At 49.4% G+C, this 20,856-nt stretch overlaps 1 protein-coding gene across 3 annotated transcripts; it reads right to left on the bottom strand.

Moving 5' to 3' along the window:
* Positions 1-677: 677 nt before the first annotated feature.
* On the bottom strand, positions 678-19,739 carry LOC129479388 (insulin-like growth factor-binding protein-like 1). 3 transcript variants are annotated; one of them, XR_010120247.1, is made up of 6 exons: positions 19,191-19,739; positions 9,417-9,526; positions 8,550-8,666; positions 6,712-6,870; positions 4,363-4,443; positions 678-864 (listed from the first exon to the last, which is right to left on the bottom strand). XR_010120247.1 is itself a non-coding variant. In XM_055272411.1 (5 exons), exons 1-4 carry the CDS (start codon positions 19,648-19,650, stop codon positions 6,721-6,723), a joined length of 837 nt encoding a protein of 278 aa, XP_055128386.1. In that variant the 5' UTR covers positions 19,651-19,739; the 3' UTR covers positions 1,751-4,443; positions 6,712-6,720. The 3 variants fall into 3 exon arrangements, 1 of the variants encoding a protein (XP_055128386.1); XR_010120246.1 differs by lacking the exon at positions 678-864 and adding an exon at positions 1,751-2,993; XM_055272411.1 differs by lacking the exon at positions 678-864 and having other exon boundaries at positions 1,751-4,443.
* Between the last annotated feature and the right edge of the window lie 1,117 nt (positions 19,740-20,856).

Genomic DNA, 20,856 nt, shown 5'->3' with positions numbered 1-20,856 from the left:
TGAAGAGGAAATGGAGCCTCTAAGAGGTGATGGAAGTGACCCAGCCTTGCAGTCTCTGACAGGGCTTGACCTTGGTTCTGGGTCTTCCAACTCTAAAGCTAGTGCCCTTTCCGCCCAAGCAAGAGCTGCATATACCTTCAACAGCAGAGAGACAGGCATGCCGCCTGGCACCACAAGCAGCCTTCTGTGCCGGAGCTGAGACTCCGAGTTCTGTGAGCAATTGTAGGCCCTTTGCTACCTGGCGATGCCTGGTGCACTGGAGGAGCTCTGCAAATGTGTGTGATGGGTGGGTTTATGCATGGAGAGAAGAGGGGAGACTGTTCCCCCACTCCCTAGTACTCAGGATTTTTACTCTTCCCTCGAGAATCAACCGTTCCCTAATATAGGAGGGGAGATGTAGGCACGAGGAAGAGAGCCACAGTGAAAGCCAACACAGGGAAGTCTGCCTCCTTGGACCCACACACTTCTCACTGCTGGATGCAATCGAGGCTGAACTCAAAAGGAGCCCTGGCCGTAAAGGAGTTCACGTTCCAGGAGACAGGTCAGCCCCAGAGAGCCAGAGCGTGGGCAAGTGTTGGTGTCCAACTCGGCCCTGGGCGCTGGGCTTCCACGTTCTGAATTCATTAAACTGCGACACCAGAGCACTTGGCTTTCCCTTAATTAATTAAAATGTCATGGAATAATCATTGTCTGATTTAATGTTCAAGAAGCCCTGGTAAACGCTGGGAAGGAGGAAATTCATTAGCGGAGACTTTTACTTCGCTGGATCTGCCGTTCTTATTCATTTCTCCTGCACCATCCATCCCTGGAGGAGAGGGCAGGACAGTGTTTCTAAAGATGTTGGAATTAATTTCACCATAAAACCTGAAAGAAAAAAAATCCACCTTAACTAAAATTAGCCTTATTTGTGTTTAAGGGGGAAAGCAGATACATTTGGGATTGAACATGGGCTGTGGAATTGTTTTCCTCAAGCCCAGCTGACAACAGAAGACAGAGATTCAGGCTGTCCACTGCTTACGGCAACAAGTTCAACCTCCTCTGTCTGCATTTAGGGGTGTTGCCCCAAACTACTACCCACCCACCACCACAGCTCTGAGCAGCAGCAACTGGCCATTCCTCCCTGTTCACAAACTACACTGCATTTCTCTACCCTGACTTCCTTTCTGCGTGCTGTTTCCTTAGCCTGGAATCCCCCACACCCACTCCTGCCAGTTCCAATGCCTGCCTCCTCTTCTGGGAAGTCTTCCTTGATCTCCCTCTGCTCTAACCACAAAGCAGAAACCATATGCTGCCAGGGATAGTGACCTCATCCCACCCATGCCTCCACTGGAGCCTGCGTTCAGGACCTGATTCTACCTACTTTCATATGGGAGGAATCCAGATGATTCCAAACATATGATTTGCAGGGTCTTCTACCCGTCTGGCACCTGGAGAGTGCTACTCAGTGTGTGTGGGAGGGGACAGAGCAGATATCTCAGCAAGTGAAATAAGTACTAGAATGCTTACACGGCAGGACACACATAGTCAAGGGTAGTAGTGTAAGATGATTAGGGCTGGTTAAAAATTGTGGGCAAGGTGAACGGTAGGGCTGTGATCGTAGCCCAGGCGTGAGAGGTAAGGAGGGTCTAGACTAAGTAGCTGAAGTGGGCCTGCAGAAGAAAGGACAGGATGCATGAGGGATGACAAAGGAATACCAGTGGGACCTGCACCCACCTATACAGCATTCCTACAACAAAGACACCACAAAGACTGTCCTTAAAAACATTTATTTTCAGGGTGCAGAGGTCGTGACATCATGACATCTACAAAAACAGTAGAAAAACCCAGGTTTGGTGCATGGAGGGGAGGGTGTTGTAATTACGTCTCCAAATGCTAACAGCTGTGGCAACGCATGCTCTCTTAGCCTCTGAAGAGGTCTCTGGGCACTCACACTTGAAAAACCATGAGGTTGGAACAATCATGTTAATGCACCTTTTTGGTTTTGGTGAAAATTTCAGACAGTGTGACATTAATTTTTTATTTGTCTTTGCACAGAATGATGATGCTAAAGCCAGCCCCATGCAGTCTTGATGCTCAGTAATTCCAGCATGGGATCTGTCCACCCTGCTCTCTGGGTCTACATCCAGCCCTTCAATTTTCACTAGGCAAATCTGAGGTGAGTCAACTGAGTTTGCAAAATGTGCTTATTAGCAGGTGTGGGATGTTCTACTGCCTTCTTCAGAGCCACAGCATCCCTGTTCCTTCCCACCTCATTTCACTAAGGGTCTGACCAAATCATCTCCCAACCATTCAAGACACAGGAGAATTAGCTGCAGGCCCTCACACATGGAAGTAAGTCACAGTGCGTGGAGAAGGGAGGGCGGGAGGTGCTGAGTGAGGAGTGGATGTGAGCAGGTCCCCTGGCAGCTCCAAACCCCAGTAGACAAGAACAGCTTCCAGTGCCATCCATTTCAATTCTCATCTTTTGTTTTCAAAGAGAGCTTCCAGTGTTTTAAAGTTTGAAAACCACTCATCTAGTTTTATTCCCTTTTTACTCAAATAAGGATGCTGAGGCACAGAAAGTGAAGGAGACTTGCTCAGGGTCACACAGCAAGCCAGGGATTAATATGCAAATAGATCTCATGTTTCCAGAATCCCAGGCCAGTCTCCTTCTGCTGCACAGTACAGAAGGTGATGCCATCCCAATATTTCAGATATGGAATGGCAGGCTTACAGGCAGAAAGTTCACTTCCAACAAGGACTCCAAAATGTAATGCACAATGTGAGTGGTATGAAAGTGTGCCTTCAAAGTTGGGATGAGTCTTGGTAAGAGTCCCTGAAGCCTGTGGATTGGCAACATCTGCCTTTACATAGTTTTGACATGACCCTGAGTAGCAGCACCGTGGAGTAGGGAGGGGACCAAGGAGGGCCAGGTGCCCTGAGCTCTGCTCCTCTTTCAGAGGCCTTCAGACCTTGGGCAAGCAGCTTCTCCTCTCAGAGCCTGGTTTCTTCATCTGCAAAAGGCAGGGACATTAACACCTGTCCTGCCCCATCTCCCAGAGTTGGGATCAAGCTTTACGAACTTAAAGGACTGTGCATAGTAAGGGATCTCAATTCTTATTTTAAAATTGTAATCACCTAAGGATCTATTTTTTTAAGATAAGATAGCAAATATTCTCCTTTCTTTTTTCATTAAAAAAGAAAAAAGAGAGAGCCTTACTCTTGGGTGAGGTCAAAATGTTTGTAGGTAAAATATATTCTACTACAATCTAATTCCACAGTCTGGAGATAACACCTGACCCCTTTTTTTTTTTACAATTTGATCATCAGAAGCCTGGTCTCCACTGCTTCTAACCACCCGTTTAGAAGATGCTAGGCTAGGCCAGGCACAGTGGCTGATGCCTGTAATCCCAGCACTTTGGGAGGCCAAGGCAGGAGGATCACTTGAGCACAGGAGTTTGAGACCAGCCTGGGCAACATAGGGAGACCCTGTCTCCACAAAAAAAAAAAAAAAAAAAAAAAAAAAATAGCTGGGTGTGGTGGGGCATGCCTGTGGTCCCAGCTACTTGGGAGGCTGAGGTGGAAGGATCACTTGAGCCCAGAAAGTGGAGGTTGCAGTGAGCCATGATCACACCACTGCACTCCAGCCTGGGTGATAGAGCGAGACCCTGTCTCAAAATAAAATTTTAAAAAAGAGAATGCTAGGCTAACAAATGGATGCTCTGGTCTCCAAAGACCCAGCCAAGGTGCTCCTGAGTCTGGTAAAGCATCCCACCTAAAACTAAATCTCCTTAAAAGGGAAAAAGGTAGGAATAAAAGAGCTACAGCCAGCTGTCCACACCCTGGGGTAAAGCAATGGAATTTGTTTCTGAGGGAATACCATTTTAGAAAGAACTCTAAGACCACACCTCCTGTAATTTTCCCAAAAGGCATCTTACTCCAGGATGGCAGGGCTAACAGGGACATTGAAAACATCCAGTTAAAATGCCATACTCACAGATGAAGGGACCAGGGCCCAGAGAGGGGAAGGGACCTGTTCAGGTCACACAGCAAGTTACAGTCAGGCAGAGGACAGCTGGGACCCTCATCCCTCCTTCTACAGCACACACTAAGTCACAGAGCACCACTAATAGGTCATAGACAAATGAGGTAAAGAGTCACAGCTGACACGAGCCCTTTAGAAATTGCAAACATGCCATTCTGTGATCTCCCTGGAAGAGAGTAATTAAAAAAAGACTTCTCATGGAACAATTCATTTCAAAAGTATAAAAAAGCCACATGCAAATCTGTTTCTCACTGTCTGCCCTGCTAAAAACTACATCTGTATACAAATCTAGTTTGCATCTAATTTTTAAAAACATACAAAAGGGGTCATCTACACACACAGGTTTTCCCACTCTTCACGAAGCACAAAGATCCATTATTTGACTTTTCCATCATCCCATGATCAATGTTTCTAAGACCCTAGGAAGAAAAGGAGAAAAAGAATTAGAGAACGTAAGCCTGCTGTTACAATCAACTATGTGTTCCATGGAAGGTGGGGGAAATGATCCTTCACTTCAAACCTCTCCCCAGCAGGAAATGGTGCCAGTGGAGAGTGAAGGGCCCTGTGGAGCCCCGAGAAGTACTTTTAAGACCAAAAGGTGGACGTTTCAGAGTGGTAGACTCCAGCTTAATAAGAAGACCTTTCAACCATTGGAAAATCCACAGATGGCTCTCAGTGGTAGTGAGCTCTGTATCCCTGGAGGTATGCAAGCCAGAGCTGGCAATACTGTGTGTCACGGAGGGAATCAAGGCAGCAGTGATGGTCTTAAAATTCCACAATTTTTCATGGTATCCTTTTGATATATTCACACCCCAGAATAATTTCTGCCTCAAAATATATGTGTATTTGAAAATTATAGATATATATATTTACAACTGGAAACATATCTATATAAAACAAGTCACATATCATCATCAACACCATTTTAAGACCCAATCTCCTAACTCTTTGTTGAATTCCTATTTCACAGATTTACATTTTCATATTTTTCTCCCCATTTCTAGGGCCTCTAACTACTCACGTACACCCATCCTTCAACCCTAATGCCACCTTCTTGATGGTTCTTCCTTCATTTTCCCCAGTTCTAAGCTGCTTTTCATGCCTTAATATCTTCTCCCATTCCCTTACATCACACTCTTTGTATTATAATTATGTCCACTTTTTGTTTTTCTCTGATCCCCTACAGACCAGAAGTAAGGCCTTGCACACAGAAGGTGTGCAACAGTAGTGGCTAAAAGAATAATATAACTAAAACCATGGCAAAATCCCCCTGCTTTTGAGAAACTCTATCAGACTTGTTTCTAATTTTTCCTGTTCTATTAAGCACCTGTTGATCAGCCTTGGTAATGGTGCCTGTTCACCACTGCTCCCCCATTCCTGTAAGAGGATCATGCAGGCCAGGCGCGGTGGCTCACACCTGTAATCCCAGCATTTCGGGAGGCCGAGGCGGGCGGATCATGAGGTCGGGAGGTCGAGACCATCCTGGCTAATACGGTGAAACCCCGTCTCTACTAACAATACAAAAAATTAGCCAGGTGTGGTGGCAGGCGCCTGTAGTCCCAGCTACTCGGGAGGCTGAGGCAGCAGAGTGGCGTGAACCCAGGAGGCAGAGCTTGCAGTGAGCAGAGATCGCACCACTGCACTCCAGCCTGGGTGACTGAGTGAGACTCTGTCTCAAAAAAAAAAAAAAAAAAGAGGATCATGCAATCCCTGCCCTTTTGCCTCTGGCAAGTGAAGCACACATCCTCTCACACCATCCCCACTGGGACCACCCCTCCTCCCCATCCCAGACCTATTGAGTGGTCTGTAAGTGGGCGGGGCACACATCACATCTGAGCAGAAACTTTAAATGCAATGGTGTGTGCAGCTTGGCCACAGAACGGACATGGTCCACACTGGAGCTGTTCTTCCAGCTGGGTCCTGAATGAGGGGACACATGGGGCAGGGCCACAGCCAGCTCACAGCTATAACATGGAACATGAGCAAGTGATCAACGTCTGTGGCTGTGAACCAGCAAGATTTTGAGATTTTTATAGAGCAAAAGCTGGCTTATAAAGTGATTCCTTTCCCGAATTCCCAGTTCACCTGTAGGCAGGAAACAGATGCAACCCCAGCTGTCACCTGTGTGACCACAGACTAGGAGGCCCTGGCCAGAGGGGATGCAGAGATTCTCTCTGCCCCCACCCACAAGGAGATGTGTTGCAAAGCAGCATACAGTGTTGAGGACAGGAAGGCAAGGCCTGAGCCCCAGGAAGGAAGCTCGGGCGTCCTGAACAAGGAAGAGCTCCAGGAATACACAAAGGAAGCTCAGGCATCTTCTTCACGGGAATATTTTCACATGGACGCTGTCACAATGACACTGTCTGCTACCTCGCTCAGTCTCTTTCTAGAAGAATACAGAGGAAATAGTCCCTCCAGCCCCAAAACACAACTGGTCTTTTCATCTCATGGACACATATCATGTTCACAGCTCTTGCCTTTGCATGCTAAGAAGCTCAGAGGGAGATGTGTGCAGAATATACCAGGGATTCTACTGCTCATCTAAGTATGTCCCTACTCTTCTTTCGCTCTCTCCCTGGTTCCCTCCATTTACGTATTTTTCTTCTTTTTTATTGCAGGTCTTATAAGCCACCTCAAATATCTCATAACATGGGTGTAAAATACTGAAAATGACTTAGAACACGTACATTTCTCCATCACATGCGGTCATTGGGAGCTGGGAAGCGGAAGCTCCTGTATTTACTCAGATCTAGAACCGTCACCGTGCTGTGGGACTCAGCCTCTCCCACCATGTTGGCTGCATGGCACTGGTACACACCCTCATCCTCCTTTCGCAGGGGGTTGATCTAGAAACACAACAGGCAAGTTTATAGTAATACAAGGTACAGCAAAATGACTTCCTTAGTTAGTTCTTAATGATAAGTCTGCACACTTCCTCCTTTTCAGAATAAGGTAAAACTTGCTCTATTTCTCTCCTTGCCTTGGCTGCCAAGGAGCACGCAGGTAAATTTCCTTCCCAGGGACCCTCTTGAAAGGCACGCTCCCTATTGTGGCTCTCATCTGAATGATTCCTCCGCATACCTGCCTTTTACTGTGAGCTACCTGGTCTTTTGTATTACAGGTGCAAGGTATAGGTTATTTGGAAAATACCTCAAGTGAAAAGAAGAACAAAAATCTACTGACCAAAGAATGATCCACAAACTATTCCCTATAGGGGCAGCCTCTACAAAATACCACCAGACATAACCTCTTTTCCCTGTTTTTTCTCCTAAGAAAACAGAGGAATGTGCTTGATTTGAAAAAACCACACAGCCAATTGCATTCCCAATCTCTCAGCTGGGTGGAGAAGAGTCACCAAGCCTCCCAGAGCTGTGGGTGGAATGAGGAGGCTGTCCTTAGGGAGCACCCCAAGGACGTTCACAGCCAGGTCCATAACCAGCTCGCTTCTCTTTTGCTTTCTCTTGTTACAACCAACCGCTTCCATCAATTACAAATCATCCTACGGACCACGCGCTGGGGTATGCACATCAGCTTGTTTTAAACTCATGCCAGTCGTGGGGGAAGGGTGAGCATTATGGTCTTCTTTTTATAGGAGACTCACAGGTAAATCACAGACTGCCAGGGCCACAAAGGCCCTCAGAGGTCTTTCAGTTTGAAGCCCTCTTTTAACAACAGTGGAAATGGAGGCTCAGAAAAGTACAGTGACTGACGCAACATGGAGCCCTATCTCTTCATTCCATCACTCTTTCAAACGTGGCATTCTTCATCTTCGTAAAAGTGCTGTAAGGCAGGAAAGAGCTCTGTAGGAGGACTCGAATGTGCCACCTTCCGCCTTTACCAGCAGGTGACCTTAGGCAGGTGTACTAGTTCCAATCGCCACAAGCTGAGTGCCTTAAAACAAACACATTTATTATCTACAGTTTTGGAGGTCAGAAGCCCAAAGGGGGCTAAAATCAGTGGGCTAAAATCAAGGTGCCGGCAGGGCTGCATTCTTCCTGAAGGCTCTCAGGAGACTCCTTTTCTTGCCTTCTCCAGTTCCTGGTGGATGCTGGCACTCCTTGGCTGTGGCCCTTTCCAACATCATCAAAGCCAGAAACGGTGGGTCAAGTCCTCCTCACATCGAATCACTTCGGTCTGCCTCTGACTCTTCTGTTTCCCTCTTCCACACTTAAAGACCCACCTTTAAACTGGCCCACCCGGATAATCCAGGCTAATCTCCTCATCTTAAATCTCCTTATCTCAGCTGTTTAGCAACCACAACCTCCCTCCCACCACCTTGCCATGTAACATCGTACGGTTCTGGGGGTGAGGACGTGGACATCACTGTGGGGCCATCACTCTGCCCCTGGCAGCAGAACACGTATGTTCCCAGCAGATCTGAAACCTGCCCTGCCTGCCTCACAGTTACTGGAGGGGCCAGTGAGAAATGGGTAAGAACAGCTTCGAAACATGTAATGTGTTGTAGAAATATAAAGGATGGTTTATAATGGTCAGTCAATAATATCCAATAATCCTAAACACTCACCAAAATCCAGGCCGTGGCCTCATGGTCAGAAGGGCCCCCTCGCACTTGGACAGCTACATTGACATGGTCCCCAGGCAGCTCCTCCAGTGCTTGGGTGCCCTCAGGGGACTTTGTGACCTACAGGGGACAGGAATGCCAGGAGGGGGCTTAGAAAAAGCAATTCTGGATAAAGACCATCCCATAGGCTTCCTTGCCCTCCTCCTTCCTCCTCCTCCCACTGACTCAAAAACAGAAACCCTAGCACTGCTCATGCCGACGCAAATGACATCAGTCATTTTTTAAACCTACTTGTACATATAGACAGCACGCTCTGCCGGACAGCAAAGACCCGAGCATCACCACTATCCCACAGAAAGATTCAGAATTTCAACGCCCGTCTCAGGGCTGTTGACATTAAGGGGACAACATTCACTGTGATCCTTGCCGGTCTCTCAAAAACTGGTCTTTAGAAGGTTTGGTTTTGGAATAGGACTGAGTCTTCTGCCACCAGCCAGGTCTGTCTGAAACACAGCCCCGAAGTGAAGCAGGATACACACACACATGGCCACTGCAGCTGAAGCAGACTGGGTAAAAGCACAGCTTTCTGGGTCCCTAAGTGGCCAAGGGTGTAAATGGCACAGGAAGGGTTGCAATGTCCCCTTCTAAGGGGAGAGCTTCGGGGTAGAAGTTTCGAGGCAGAGGAGTGGTACAGATGATATCTTTTCTTCATCCTCTGGCCCACCTATAAAGGCATATATATATAAACACACTTAAAAGAAAAACATTTTTAGCACTCACGTCTTGGTTTCTCCCTGTCTCTTACACACACACACACACACACACACACACACACACACACGAGACGCATGAGTTCTTGGACAGAAATACCTTTCTCCACGTGATGACTGGGGTAGGCACAGCCCTCACTTCACAGGACAGGCCCACCTGCGCCCCGGTGACGTTGTGAACACTTCGGGGAGGAACGACAACCACAGGAGCTAGAAGGAGGAGACAAGGAGACGTAACCTTTACCCTGCCGGGTTCCAAGCAACCCACCTCTAAATTCCCCTGCCGCCCAGAGCCCGCTGTGATGTCCTGACATGAGGGGAGCGGCACGTCACGCTTGGGCAGGAATCCTAAAAGAGAGATTTCCTCAGACCTGGAACGCTGCCGACCGATCTCCTGATCCAATGATTGTTTTACCAATGGGGAAGCAGGGGTCCAGAGGGGAAGGGCGACTTCCCAAATTCCCCCAGCGCTGTCTGTGGCAGAGCTTGGGCCTCAGTGCTCCCTCCCAGGGTCCGTTCCAGGCTCCGGTTGCCATCTGCTGTACCTCAACCAGGAAACACAGCAGCCGACTCCTAGAGGGGCTGGTGTCACGCCACCAACGGGAGAGTGTTCTAACAGATGGGCTTTTCTCCTTCCACGTGGAGGGCGTTAGGAAGAAGAATGCCAGGCAGAACAGCTGCACACACCCTGGAGCTCAACCCCCTGCGGTCCATTCAAGATGCCCATTTGCATGCACAGAGTAAAGACTCCCCAGGGCTCTCCCAGTCCCTCTGCCTCCCCATCCCCAGAAGCTGACCCAAGCCTGGGCAAATCAGGGAATCAGGGAAATGTGGTTCTAGACTGCCAGAACATGACAGAGAGGAGAGGGAGGGTATGGGCTCTCTGGACAGGACCCAGTGTTAGATGTTTCAAACTCCTACTCCACACACTGCCTTCCTCCCTGTGCCTGGCATCTGCTCTGCTCACATTGGGCTGGAATAATCAAGGCCAGGCGTTTCTACCTGCTCTCACCTGCACTGGACAGCAACTCAGCCAGCCCGGCATCCAGCACCACAGTGTGTTGGGCAACGTGCAGTGTGGAGTCCTGGCCAGGGAATGCTCCCACCCAGCTGTCATCTATAAGGTGGGGATCACACCCCTGCTTCCTAGGGCAGTCAAGCTGATGTAACCATGGAATGAGTGAAAAGTGTAAGTTAATGTGATATGCAAGTGAGGGCCCGGAGCAAAAGGATGACTGGATGAACAAACACATGACAAATCAAGGAACAAACATGTTCATTTCCAGGCCATCAAACTGCAGAGTCTAGAACTCCTAGGGCTTTGCCTGGTGACTCAAGGACAGCCCTGTTGTTCTCCACAAGACTACACCCGGATAAGGCTGCAATACAAAAGGAGAGCAAAGGGAGGAGATAGAAGGCAGGAGGAAGGAGGTGACGGACAGGGTCGCATCACACCCCAATGCACAGGAGGATCAGGGTGCAGAAAGGAGACTAGTTTGGCCCCTCCAGACAGACTGGGAAGCAGACCCTGTCAAGCCAGTGCCAAAAAATCTCTGGAAAATCGCCTTAGAGCCACAGTGTCAAACTAGAGAGGCTCTTTAGCATCCTAATTCCCTGTGATTCTGTGCCTGACCAGGTATGACATGCTCACGCAGCCTCCATTTGCATGCCTTCAGGGATGGAGAACTCACCACCTACGGAGCCAGGCCATTCTGCCTTTGGAGGGCGCTACTGGTAAGAAAGTGCATCCTCACCTAGTAAAGCCTATAACTCCCACCTGTTGATCCTGGGGCTGTCCTCTGGAGCCCCATAGCCCCTGGGTGTCCCAGGAGCCCACCAGTGAGTTGAATATAGACTGCCCTCCCCATTCCAGGCTGCTTTCTTCCCCCTCTATCTGATCCGCCCACTCATTCAGCTGTGCCCATCTGAGGGCCCTCTGAAGGGTGGTGCCCAACCCATGTGCCTGAATGTAGCCAAAGCCCCTGGAACCAAGATCGTAGATGTCTAACGTTGCCTGACAGCCACAGAGAGCCACAACACTGAGTTCTCCGGCAGGAGCCCCATCTGTGATGACAAAGACAGTCTAATTTATTCACATTGTCCCGCCAGCGCCTCCCCAACCACACAAGCGCTGGGATGCCACCTCCAGGGGAGCCCAAACCAGTGCTCCAGTGGCTCACTGTGGTGACAGTCAGAAAGACCTGGATACCAAGGGGACTCTCAATCAGCGTGGTTTACTTTTGTTCATGTAAACTCATACATTTTAAATGTGATTTCATCAATCCCTTTCAGGCCTAAATGAGTAAACCAGTAAATCACAATTCATCTCTCTCTCCTCATGTTTCAGTCTCTCTCTCTCTCTTTCAACAACTACAGTTAAGAAAGACTGTCTTGCAAATACTGACTTTGTAACTGATTTTGTGGCAAAAAATACAAATTCCTTTACAAAAGAGGCCCTGCTTTTAAAGGGACGTCAAAGCACATTAAAGGGACATTTAAATTTTTATTTATTTATTTATTTATTTTTAAATTTACACAAAGCACAATTCGTTCTTTCTGGTGTGCAGTTCTAGGTTTTGACAAATGGATACAGTCATGTAATTACCACTATAGCCAAGATACAGAACAGTTGTTCTAAGACTTCAAAAAATTTCATGTTGCTCATGCCATAATAATCCGGTTCTAATTTTTATTTTTTGAGGCAGCGTCTCATGTTATCACTCAGACTGGAATGAAGTGGCACAATCATAGCTCACTGTAGTCTCCAACTCCAGGGCTCAAGCAATCCTCCTGCCTCAGCCTCTTGAGTAGCTGGGACTACAGGCATGCACTACCATGCCCAGATAATTAAAAAAAAATTTTTTTTTCTGTAGAGATGGGTCTTGCTATGCTGCTCAGGCTGGTCTTGAACTCCTGGCCTCTAACAATCCTCCCATCTTGGCCTTCCAAAGCTCTGGGAATACAGGCATGAGTCACTGTATTCCCAGCCCTGTTTTTAATTTTAACATATTTTAACATATCTGATTTTAAATTTAAAATATTTTTATCCATAGTAGCTCTTTATGATCAATAATAATAACAACACTGTTATTATGCTATCAGCTAGCACAGCGCTCGCTGTGTGCTAAGCACTCCTCTGCCTACAGGTATTAACCTGTTTATCTCTCCAGCAATCTCTCCAGCTGCCAGATGGTGGCGCTGCCCTGGGTTACCGAGCATTAAAGGGTGTAGTGAGGAGGCTGTGAGCCCAGTGATCTGGCTCCAGATCCCAAGCTCTTCTGAACCACTGTGCTAACACCATCCTGCCTTTTCCCTAGAGGACCCTTCCATGTACATCACCCTTTAATCCTCATGGCAGCCCTGTGAGGTAGCTGCTTCCATCCCCATTTTACAGATGAGAAAACCAAGACTCAGAAAGGTAAAGTGCCCAGAGGAACAGGGACTCAAACCCAGGCACCATGATTCCATTCCCTCCCACACTGGTTTCTAAAGTGGAACATTTGTTATCTGTACGGTCTCCGATCCAGAATAAGAGATGAGTTGCTTAGGGATTGTGTTGGGGGATCCCCAAGACAACTCTCCGGTTCAGTGATTTCCTAGGAGGACTAGGAGGACTTACAGGACCCAGCATATAGTGGTACTCAAGCTGTGATTTATTACAGTGAAAGGATTTTCCCATCTGGCAAAATCAGCCAAGGGAAAAAGTCAGGGTGGGGGAAGCAGGCCCAAGCTTCCAAGAGCCCTCCTCATGGAGTCACAAGCATGTGAAATGCTGTCTACCAGAGAAGCTCAAGAGGGACTTGGCGCCCAGGGTTTTTACTGGGAGCTGGCCACAGAGGCACTCTCTGCCTAACTGAATACCCAAATTCCACACTCCGAGAAGGAAAGCAGGGGTTCAGCATAAACTACATTGTTTGTACAGTTCAGGCACAGTGAGCCACTCTCATCAATTCTGAGAAGAGTGGAACCCCCCTGAAATCTAAGTCCCCAGATACCAGCCCAGGGCCAACCTTGCCAGCAGGCGTTTCTAAGGATACGGTTGCAGGCCTGCCGTGTTGGCTCTTTTCTATACAACAATGAAACACCCCAAACATCACCCCCAGGGAACAGCTCTTGTGAAGATAACCCATAACATGAGCAATGTGGCCTTGACACCAAGGGCTCATTCCAGCATGGCTCTGGAGTGCTCAATGTCATGGCTGCCACTACAGGCAGGAAGGACAGCGTGGCAGGCAGGGGTGGAAGAGTCCAGGTTCAAATCCTTTCTCTGCCACGTCCCAGTCTTGGCCTCAGTTTCTTCTTCTTTAAAATGGGCACAGCAATCTATTCCCTTTCCAGCCCACTCCCCAAAGGCTGTTGTGAGGAACAATTGCAAGACCCCTTACAAACTGTAAAAGACCTCTGCAGAGGGACTTGAGGACTCAGCAGGGTGTGCTGTCCCCAGGGAGTCTCCTCTAAAGCTCCTTGCGTGCATGAGACCCTCCTCTGGCCTCGGGTGAGAGGCACCAGGGACCATGACTACAGCCCTCACTGCGGGGAGCCAAGCACATACTCTTACTGTTGCCAGAGCCGCCACACTGCCAGAGGAACCAGGGCTTTCCTTTCTGCCTGCCTTTCACAAGAATGATGTGGCTTGCAGGAGGGAGGATGGCTTCTAGCTAGCCCAGTCTGTGAATGTGGAAGCTTCATCCCCCTATAGCTCTTCCTTGCTGATACTTGTTTCCTTCTGCTTGTGCCAGCAATAGCCCTAGAATTGCAGAAATCCAACCATCCAAGGGCTAACCAGCAGGTAAGACAGTCACCCAGATGCACACGGTCACAGGAGGCAGTACTGTGGGGTGAGCAAAAAGTACCAGAGGGAGACTCAAATGCCCAGGGGTCTGGCTGCAAACCACTTGAGCTTGGGCAAGTTGCTTATCATTTCCTTTTTATCTGCAAATGCAGATAATGACCACAGCCTCGCATCCTTGGGGTGAAGGGAGAAAATGGATGTGACTGTGTTATTAACTGTGTGGATCTGTACAAATGAAAGGGATCAATATTATTATTATAGTGTGTGGTGATTTGTCCCCCTACCTCGTCAATTATATCGATCATTGATGGCTGGAATGAAAAAATCTTCCCAAATCCCTCTGAGATTTCTTTAAAGTTAATGGTGCTAGGGAAAGAAAGGATATCAAGTCATCCCCCAGGACCCCATCTGCTTGTATTAAAAAGCACACCACCAAGATTTTAATAATCAACACACTGAACAGCCCTGATAATTTATGCTAATAGTCACGTTATGATGTGGAACAAGAAACAGCTTAATCCTGCTCCCTGCAGCCTCTGCCTCGGATCTCCTCCCTCAGCATGAAAGGGTTTTGAGCACAAACCCCCTTCTTTGTCCCTCTCACGAAGTGGCATTCGCTGCCTCTCCTGGTTACCTGGTAACACACACTAGCACAGACCTACGTTTCTAAGTGGAGCTGGAATTTCAACCAAGGTGAATTTTCTAAGATTCAGGGTCTCAGGAGCTCACTGAAGCTGCCAGGGCTCAATGCCCTGGCGGGTGCTGGCCGGGACCCTGTTCCTATCTAATTTATCATTTGAAACATGACATTAACTTGCTGTCTGTAGGACCCCAACCCTCTCCCAATGCTAACAAATAGGGTGCACACACTGAATTATCCAGCCTTTAAAGTAATGAGAGCAATAATAACCATCATAATACTAAGGCCATACCACCTTACCAGTGAGAAGCTGAACCAATAATTCAGAATGTATTGAAGACCCACGTACGAATAATTCTTACTGTTGGAAATTGCTTTTGCATCCTTCTTCTTCCTCCTCCTCCCCCCGCTTCCTCTTCCTCCTCCTTCTTCTTCTTTTTTTTAAACAGGGTCTCACTCTGTCTCCTAGGCGGAGTACAGTGGCATGATCATAGCTCACTGTAGCCTCGAACTCCTGGGCTCAAGAAATCCTCCTGCCTCAGCCTCCCAAGTAGCTGGGACTACAGGCACATGCCATCATGTCCAGCTAATTTTTAGAATTTTTTGTAGAGATGGGATCTTGCTGTGTTGCCCAGGCTATCCTTGAACTCCTGGCCTCAGGCAATCCTTCCACCTCAGCCTCCCAAAGTGCAGAATAAAGCTTCCCCCTTCGGCCTGGCACCCAAGGCTTGCAATGGCCTACCCCAAACTACTCTGGGGTGTCATCTCCTTTCCCAACCATCCTACCAGGCCTCGGCCCTATGGGCCTACTTGCACACCCACCAAAGGGCTCCCACCTCTGAGCTTCAGTTCATGCTGTGCCTCCCCCTTGCTAGCATTGGGATTCTCTCCCCATCCTTCAAGGCTTCTCTCATGAGCTATAGCCCAGTGCTAAATAGAGGGACAAGTGACAAACCTCGGGAAAAACAGGAAGGTGGACCCAGATTGAGAAACTCCCAAGATTCAAGGCTGGCAGGTGCACAGCACCTTACTGATCAGGTTGCTAGCGGCTAGCTATGCAGTGCCCATCTGAAAATAGCGAGGCAGGCCAGGCATGGTGGTGCACGCCTGTAATTCCAGCACTTTGGGAGGCCGAGGCAGGCAGATCACGAGGTAGGTGATCGAGACTATCTTGACTAACACAGTGAAACCCCGTCTCTACTAAAAATACAAAAAAACAAAATTAGCCAGGTGTGGTGGTGGGCACCTGTAGTCCCAGCTACTCAGGAGGCTGAGGCAGGAGAATGGCGTGAACCCGGGAGGTGGAGCTTGCAGTGAGCCAAGATCACACCACTGCACTCCAGCCTGGGCAACAGAGCAAGACTCTGTCTCAAAACAAAACAAAACAGCCAGGCAAACCTACACTGGAGCCCTTTCACAGCAGGGACCAGCCAGGTGGCTCCAGGGAATTTCTTTCCATGTGCCTCAGCTTTCCCTTCTATCAAATGGGAAGGAGACCTCCCCAGGGCACTTGTAAAAATCATGTAAAAAGATGGGTGCAGCCCAGGGATGGTATCTCATTCTGTAATTTCAGCACTTTGGGAGGCTGAGGTGGGAGGAGGGCTTGAGGCCAGGAGTTCAAGAACAGCCTGGGAAACACAGTAAGATCCTGTCTCTACAAAAAATTCTAAAAATTAGCTGGGCATGATGGCATGTGCCTATAGTCCCAGCTACTTGGGAGGCTGAGGCAGGAGGATTCCTTAAGCCCAGGATCACAGTGGGCTGTGATCAAGCCATTGTACTCCACCTGGGAGATACAGTGAGACCCTGTCTCAAAAAAAAAAAAAAAAAGGATGCAAAAGCAATTTCCAACAGTAAGAATTATTCATATGTGAGTCTTCCATACATGTGTGCGGATCAAAGGATCACTCTCATTATGTGGCAGTTTGGGGTGTTTTAGGGCATAGGAAGAAAGGGCAGAATTTAAGCCTGAAAACTGCTTCCCCAGGCTCCTCAGAGGCATGTATAAGGGCCCTTCACACACTGTGAACAACATAATAAATACTTCCCGAGGCCTCATTCCATGAAATCTCGGTGCTTGGGTACCCAAGGAGTCAGGAGGGGTGATTTTATCGCGAATATTGAAGCAGAACAGCCCTGCTCTGACTCACAGTCTGTTTTCCTTCAACCGGGATCCCCAGGGGCATTGTTAAAAAACGCTCCTGCTGTGTCTTCTGAATAAAAGATGGCTTTAGGGCAGCACAGAGTGAGCTGCTGCCTGGGCTAGGAAACATCCCCTGTCCAAACCTTCATGCTTTATCCGGACACAAGGGCAGAGGCCACACTAGCACTTCAGGACAGAGAGTGACAGGCAAACAGTGCCCAGTTCTGTGGTGGATGACACAAAGGCTGGTGTGGAAGAAGGGCTGAACCCCGGGAAGGCCTGACGCCTGTCAGTAATGAGATCATGAAAAGCAGTTCTGAGTTTCTTCCGTGTGGCCCCACGAACATCTTTATTCCCTGGGTCTGTGCCTGGGGTGGGCCTCAGATCCCATAGATCAGAGTGAAGGGGTTGTCACATTTACTTGTCATTTGGTAATTTTCAGTGAATTAGGGGTATGGAGTTTCCATCTGCCATCTGGGCTCACTCTGGTAACCATGATAACCACCATCTGCCTGACTTAATACTATCAAGTCCTGTGCCGAAAGAGCACTGGACAGGGTGTTGGGACCAGGGAGCTGGTCATCCTTTACTGGTCACCCTGGACAAGGGCTCTGGCCTTGCTGGGTCTCAGTCTCTCTCTCTGTATAACAGCAGATTTGGTCTGAATGTCTTTAAGGTGCCTTTCTCTTAGGAAGAGAATGCCACTCTGGGGAGAAATTATCTGAGATCATCAGCACCATTTATATAGTCTGAGGACCTGGTCAGCATTTCTTATGTCTCCTGCATGTGGAGTTAAAGTGTTACCTGTCTGGAGACAAAGAGAATTGCCTGTGAATTAACTGCCGAGGAAAGCAGTTATAAAAACGAGTGATAGGAACTAGCAAAAGGAAAGAGACAGGACTGTTTAAGTGCCACAAGGTGGAAACTAACTGTTCCGAGTGAAAGGGACCTCAACAATGACTCCACTGGGGCTGATATGGCCAGAGAGGGGAAGGGGCCCGTCCAGGGCCACTCAGGGAGCCAGCGGCAGCACAGATGCACCCCCAGCCAGCTCTGTCCTCCATGGGGAGCTTCAGCTGGGAACAGTCAATGGTGACTTTCCTGTGTTCAACTGGCCACACACTGGTTTTACATTTCCCAGGACAGGAGGCTTCCTGCCCCATCTCCAACAACCCACTGCGTCTCCTGGACTTGGGTACATCTACCTGAACTACTTGAGAGGAAAGACTACTAGATACTTCTTAAGGCTTGGAAAGGTCTCACCCCACCCCAAGCTTCTTTCTTGAAGCTAAGTCATTACACTGACTTAGGCGCTAAAGTCTGTACTTGGTCTCTGGGCTCAGGCCAGAATTATTTCCCAGAAGCCTGAACTCCAGGCCGAAACCCAGGCTCCTTGGGACTCGCTGGCCACCTTCTCACTCACCCTAAACTCTGCACTGCCCACTCCAGGCAGAGTACACAGGGGCACTTCAAAACCTCGTGGGTGGGATACACTCATGCTTAGGAAGCCGGTAAAGCAGTGCTAACGTTCTGGTTTCTTTTTGTTTGGTTTTCAAAAGGTACATAAAGAGGGTGGGCAACTATAGCACTCAGAGTTTATTTTACTGTGATGTTAATGAAGCTTAAGCTTCTAAGTCCCTAGCATTTCATAATAAGTTTCTAAGTCCCTAGCAGTTCTATTCCTTTACTTAAGGCAGGACTCTCCAAATTATATATGTTTTAGACCCACGAAACCTGGGTCTGCCCCTAATAGCACCACAATCTTTTCAGATCTTACGTCTCCAAAGGTCTTACATTTCCTGGATGGAGCTCCCTCAGCATCCCAGCTCAGCCCCATCCCACACCTGGGGCCCTGGTGCTCTGGTGCTCTGGCCTGGTGACTCCTGATTCCCCAGTCTGGAACTCATCCTCCTCCCACATCCTCAACTTCCCTTCCTCCCCATTCAAACAATCCACCTAGCGCTGGATACCTGGGAACTCGGATCCCCCTCCTTAACTCCCAGTCTCCTGCGGGGCAAACAGACCATGCCTACAAATAAGTGACTGCATCAGCAGGTACTTAAGTACCAAAAGGGGTAGCAGGCTCACCAAAAATTCGACTAGCACAGTGAGTGGCGTCTCCAAGGATTCTCGCCCCCGTCTCTCTGAGCACGAGGAGAGATAAGAAATACTGCTCCCTAAGGGGAAACTGAGTGCCAGGCAGCGCCGTCCACCACTGGGCAGGGGGATCCTTCGCTCCACACCCCAGAGGGTTGGAATCCTTCCTTCTCTACCCATCCAATCCCCGACCCCGACTCACCGAACTCGCAAGGGCCGTCGCGCGCCTTGTGCAGGTGACCCGGGTGCGCGCGGGGCGTGTGCCGGGCGCGCAGGCGCAGCGCGCAGACGCTGGGGTACGAGCGACCGTCGGAGCCGCAGACGGTGCCGCGCTGCGCGCACACGCAGAGCCCGGTGCCCTCGGGCGCCGCCCCCGCGGCCCGGCTCGCGCACACCAGGCCGGGGCCACAGCGCGCGCCTGCGCGGCCCCCGCAGCTCGCGCCCTCGGCTCCCAGGCAGCGAGTGCAGCAGCCGCACTCGTCGCGCGCCGAGATCCCGGGCGCCGGGCAGGGCGCAGGCGCCGGGCAGCCCTCTGGCCTGCACGGACCACACTCGGGTAGCGGGCCGCCCACGTCGCGGATTCCGAGGCTCGGGGACAGCGGCGGCAGCAGCGGCAGCAGCAGCAGAAGCAGCAGCGGCAACAGCAGAGACAAGCGCGGCATGGCTTGCTCCGGGACAGCGGCGGCGCCTCTGCTTCGCGCTCCGCTCCGCGCCCGCCGAGCAGCCACCGCTCCCGCCCCGCGGCCGCTGATTGGCCAGGCCTGCACCGCGGGGCGCCCGCAGACCGCTGCTCCAGCCCGGGACCCGCGCGGTGCCCGCAGCCCGGGGCTCCGAGCTGGAGGGACGCCCAGAGAGCAGCTCTCCGACCTCCGATTGGACTCTTGAGGGAACCGAGACCCAGTCGGGGCGAGAACTTGCCCGAGGTCGCTATGGCAGAGTCAGGATTGGATAACCGTAAGGTCTCCGGATCCAAGGCTGGCTCCAGATAGTATGCCCGTAAATCCTCCCAGAAGTATGCGCTATTTTATTTAATTTTATTTTGCATTCAGTAGTTTTCAAAGTTTTATTTTATAAAGAGAATATATGGTTTAAAATGTAGATTTTACATATACGTCTAAGGATGAAAAGAGGGTTACCCTACCACCTTGTATCCCCATCCTCCAACTCGGCTTCCAGAGGCCACTCTTGCTATCGGGTTTTTGTATATCTTTTCAGAAATTTTCTCTATGCCTATAAAAGTACGTGTGCCTGCCGGGCGCGGTGGCTCACGCCTGTAATCCCAGCACTTTGGGAGGCCGAGGCGGGTGGATCACGAGGTCAGGAGATCGAGACCATCCTGGCTAACACCGTGAAACCCCGTCTCTACTAAAAATACAAAAAAAAAATTAGCCGGGCGTGGTGGCGGGCTCCTGTAGTCGCAGCTACTCGGGAGGCTGAGGCAGGAGAATGATGTGAACCGGGTAGGTGGAGCGTGCAGTGAGCCGAGATAGCGCCACTGCACTCCAGCCTGGGCGACAGAGTGAGACTCCGCCTCAAAAAAAAAAAAAAAAAAAAAAAAAAAGTACGTGTGCCTAAAAAAGCCCCTTCCTTTAAAACACACACACTCTGTTTCTCCCTCACACACACAGAGTAGCGTGCCATACACATTAGTCTGCGCTTGGTTTTTGCACTTACAGTGTTTCACAGTTTCCCCACCTCTTGTCATCTCTGAAACTGGGTTTCCTATACAATCAATGGGAGTATAGTTCATTGGCTCTGTGTGTTTCTTAATGCTGCATAAAGTCATGGTGCATCTCCGTCCACAGTGACTTTGTTGTGATGAGATATGGTGATATATTTTGGTGTTCATACAGAGTGGCCTTTCCACA

Source organism: Symphalangus syndactylus, chromosome 3, assembly GCF_028878055.3.
Source record: "Symphalangus syndactylus isolate Jambi chromosome 3, NHGRI_mSymSyn1-v2.1_pri, whole genome shotgun sequence".
Taxonomy (NCBI): Eukaryota; Metazoa; Chordata; class Mammalia; order Primates; family Hylobatidae; genus Symphalangus; species Symphalangus syndactylus.
The sequence above is the reverse complement of the archived record's forward strand: the minus strand, read 5'-3'. Positions and strand labels throughout refer to the sequence as shown.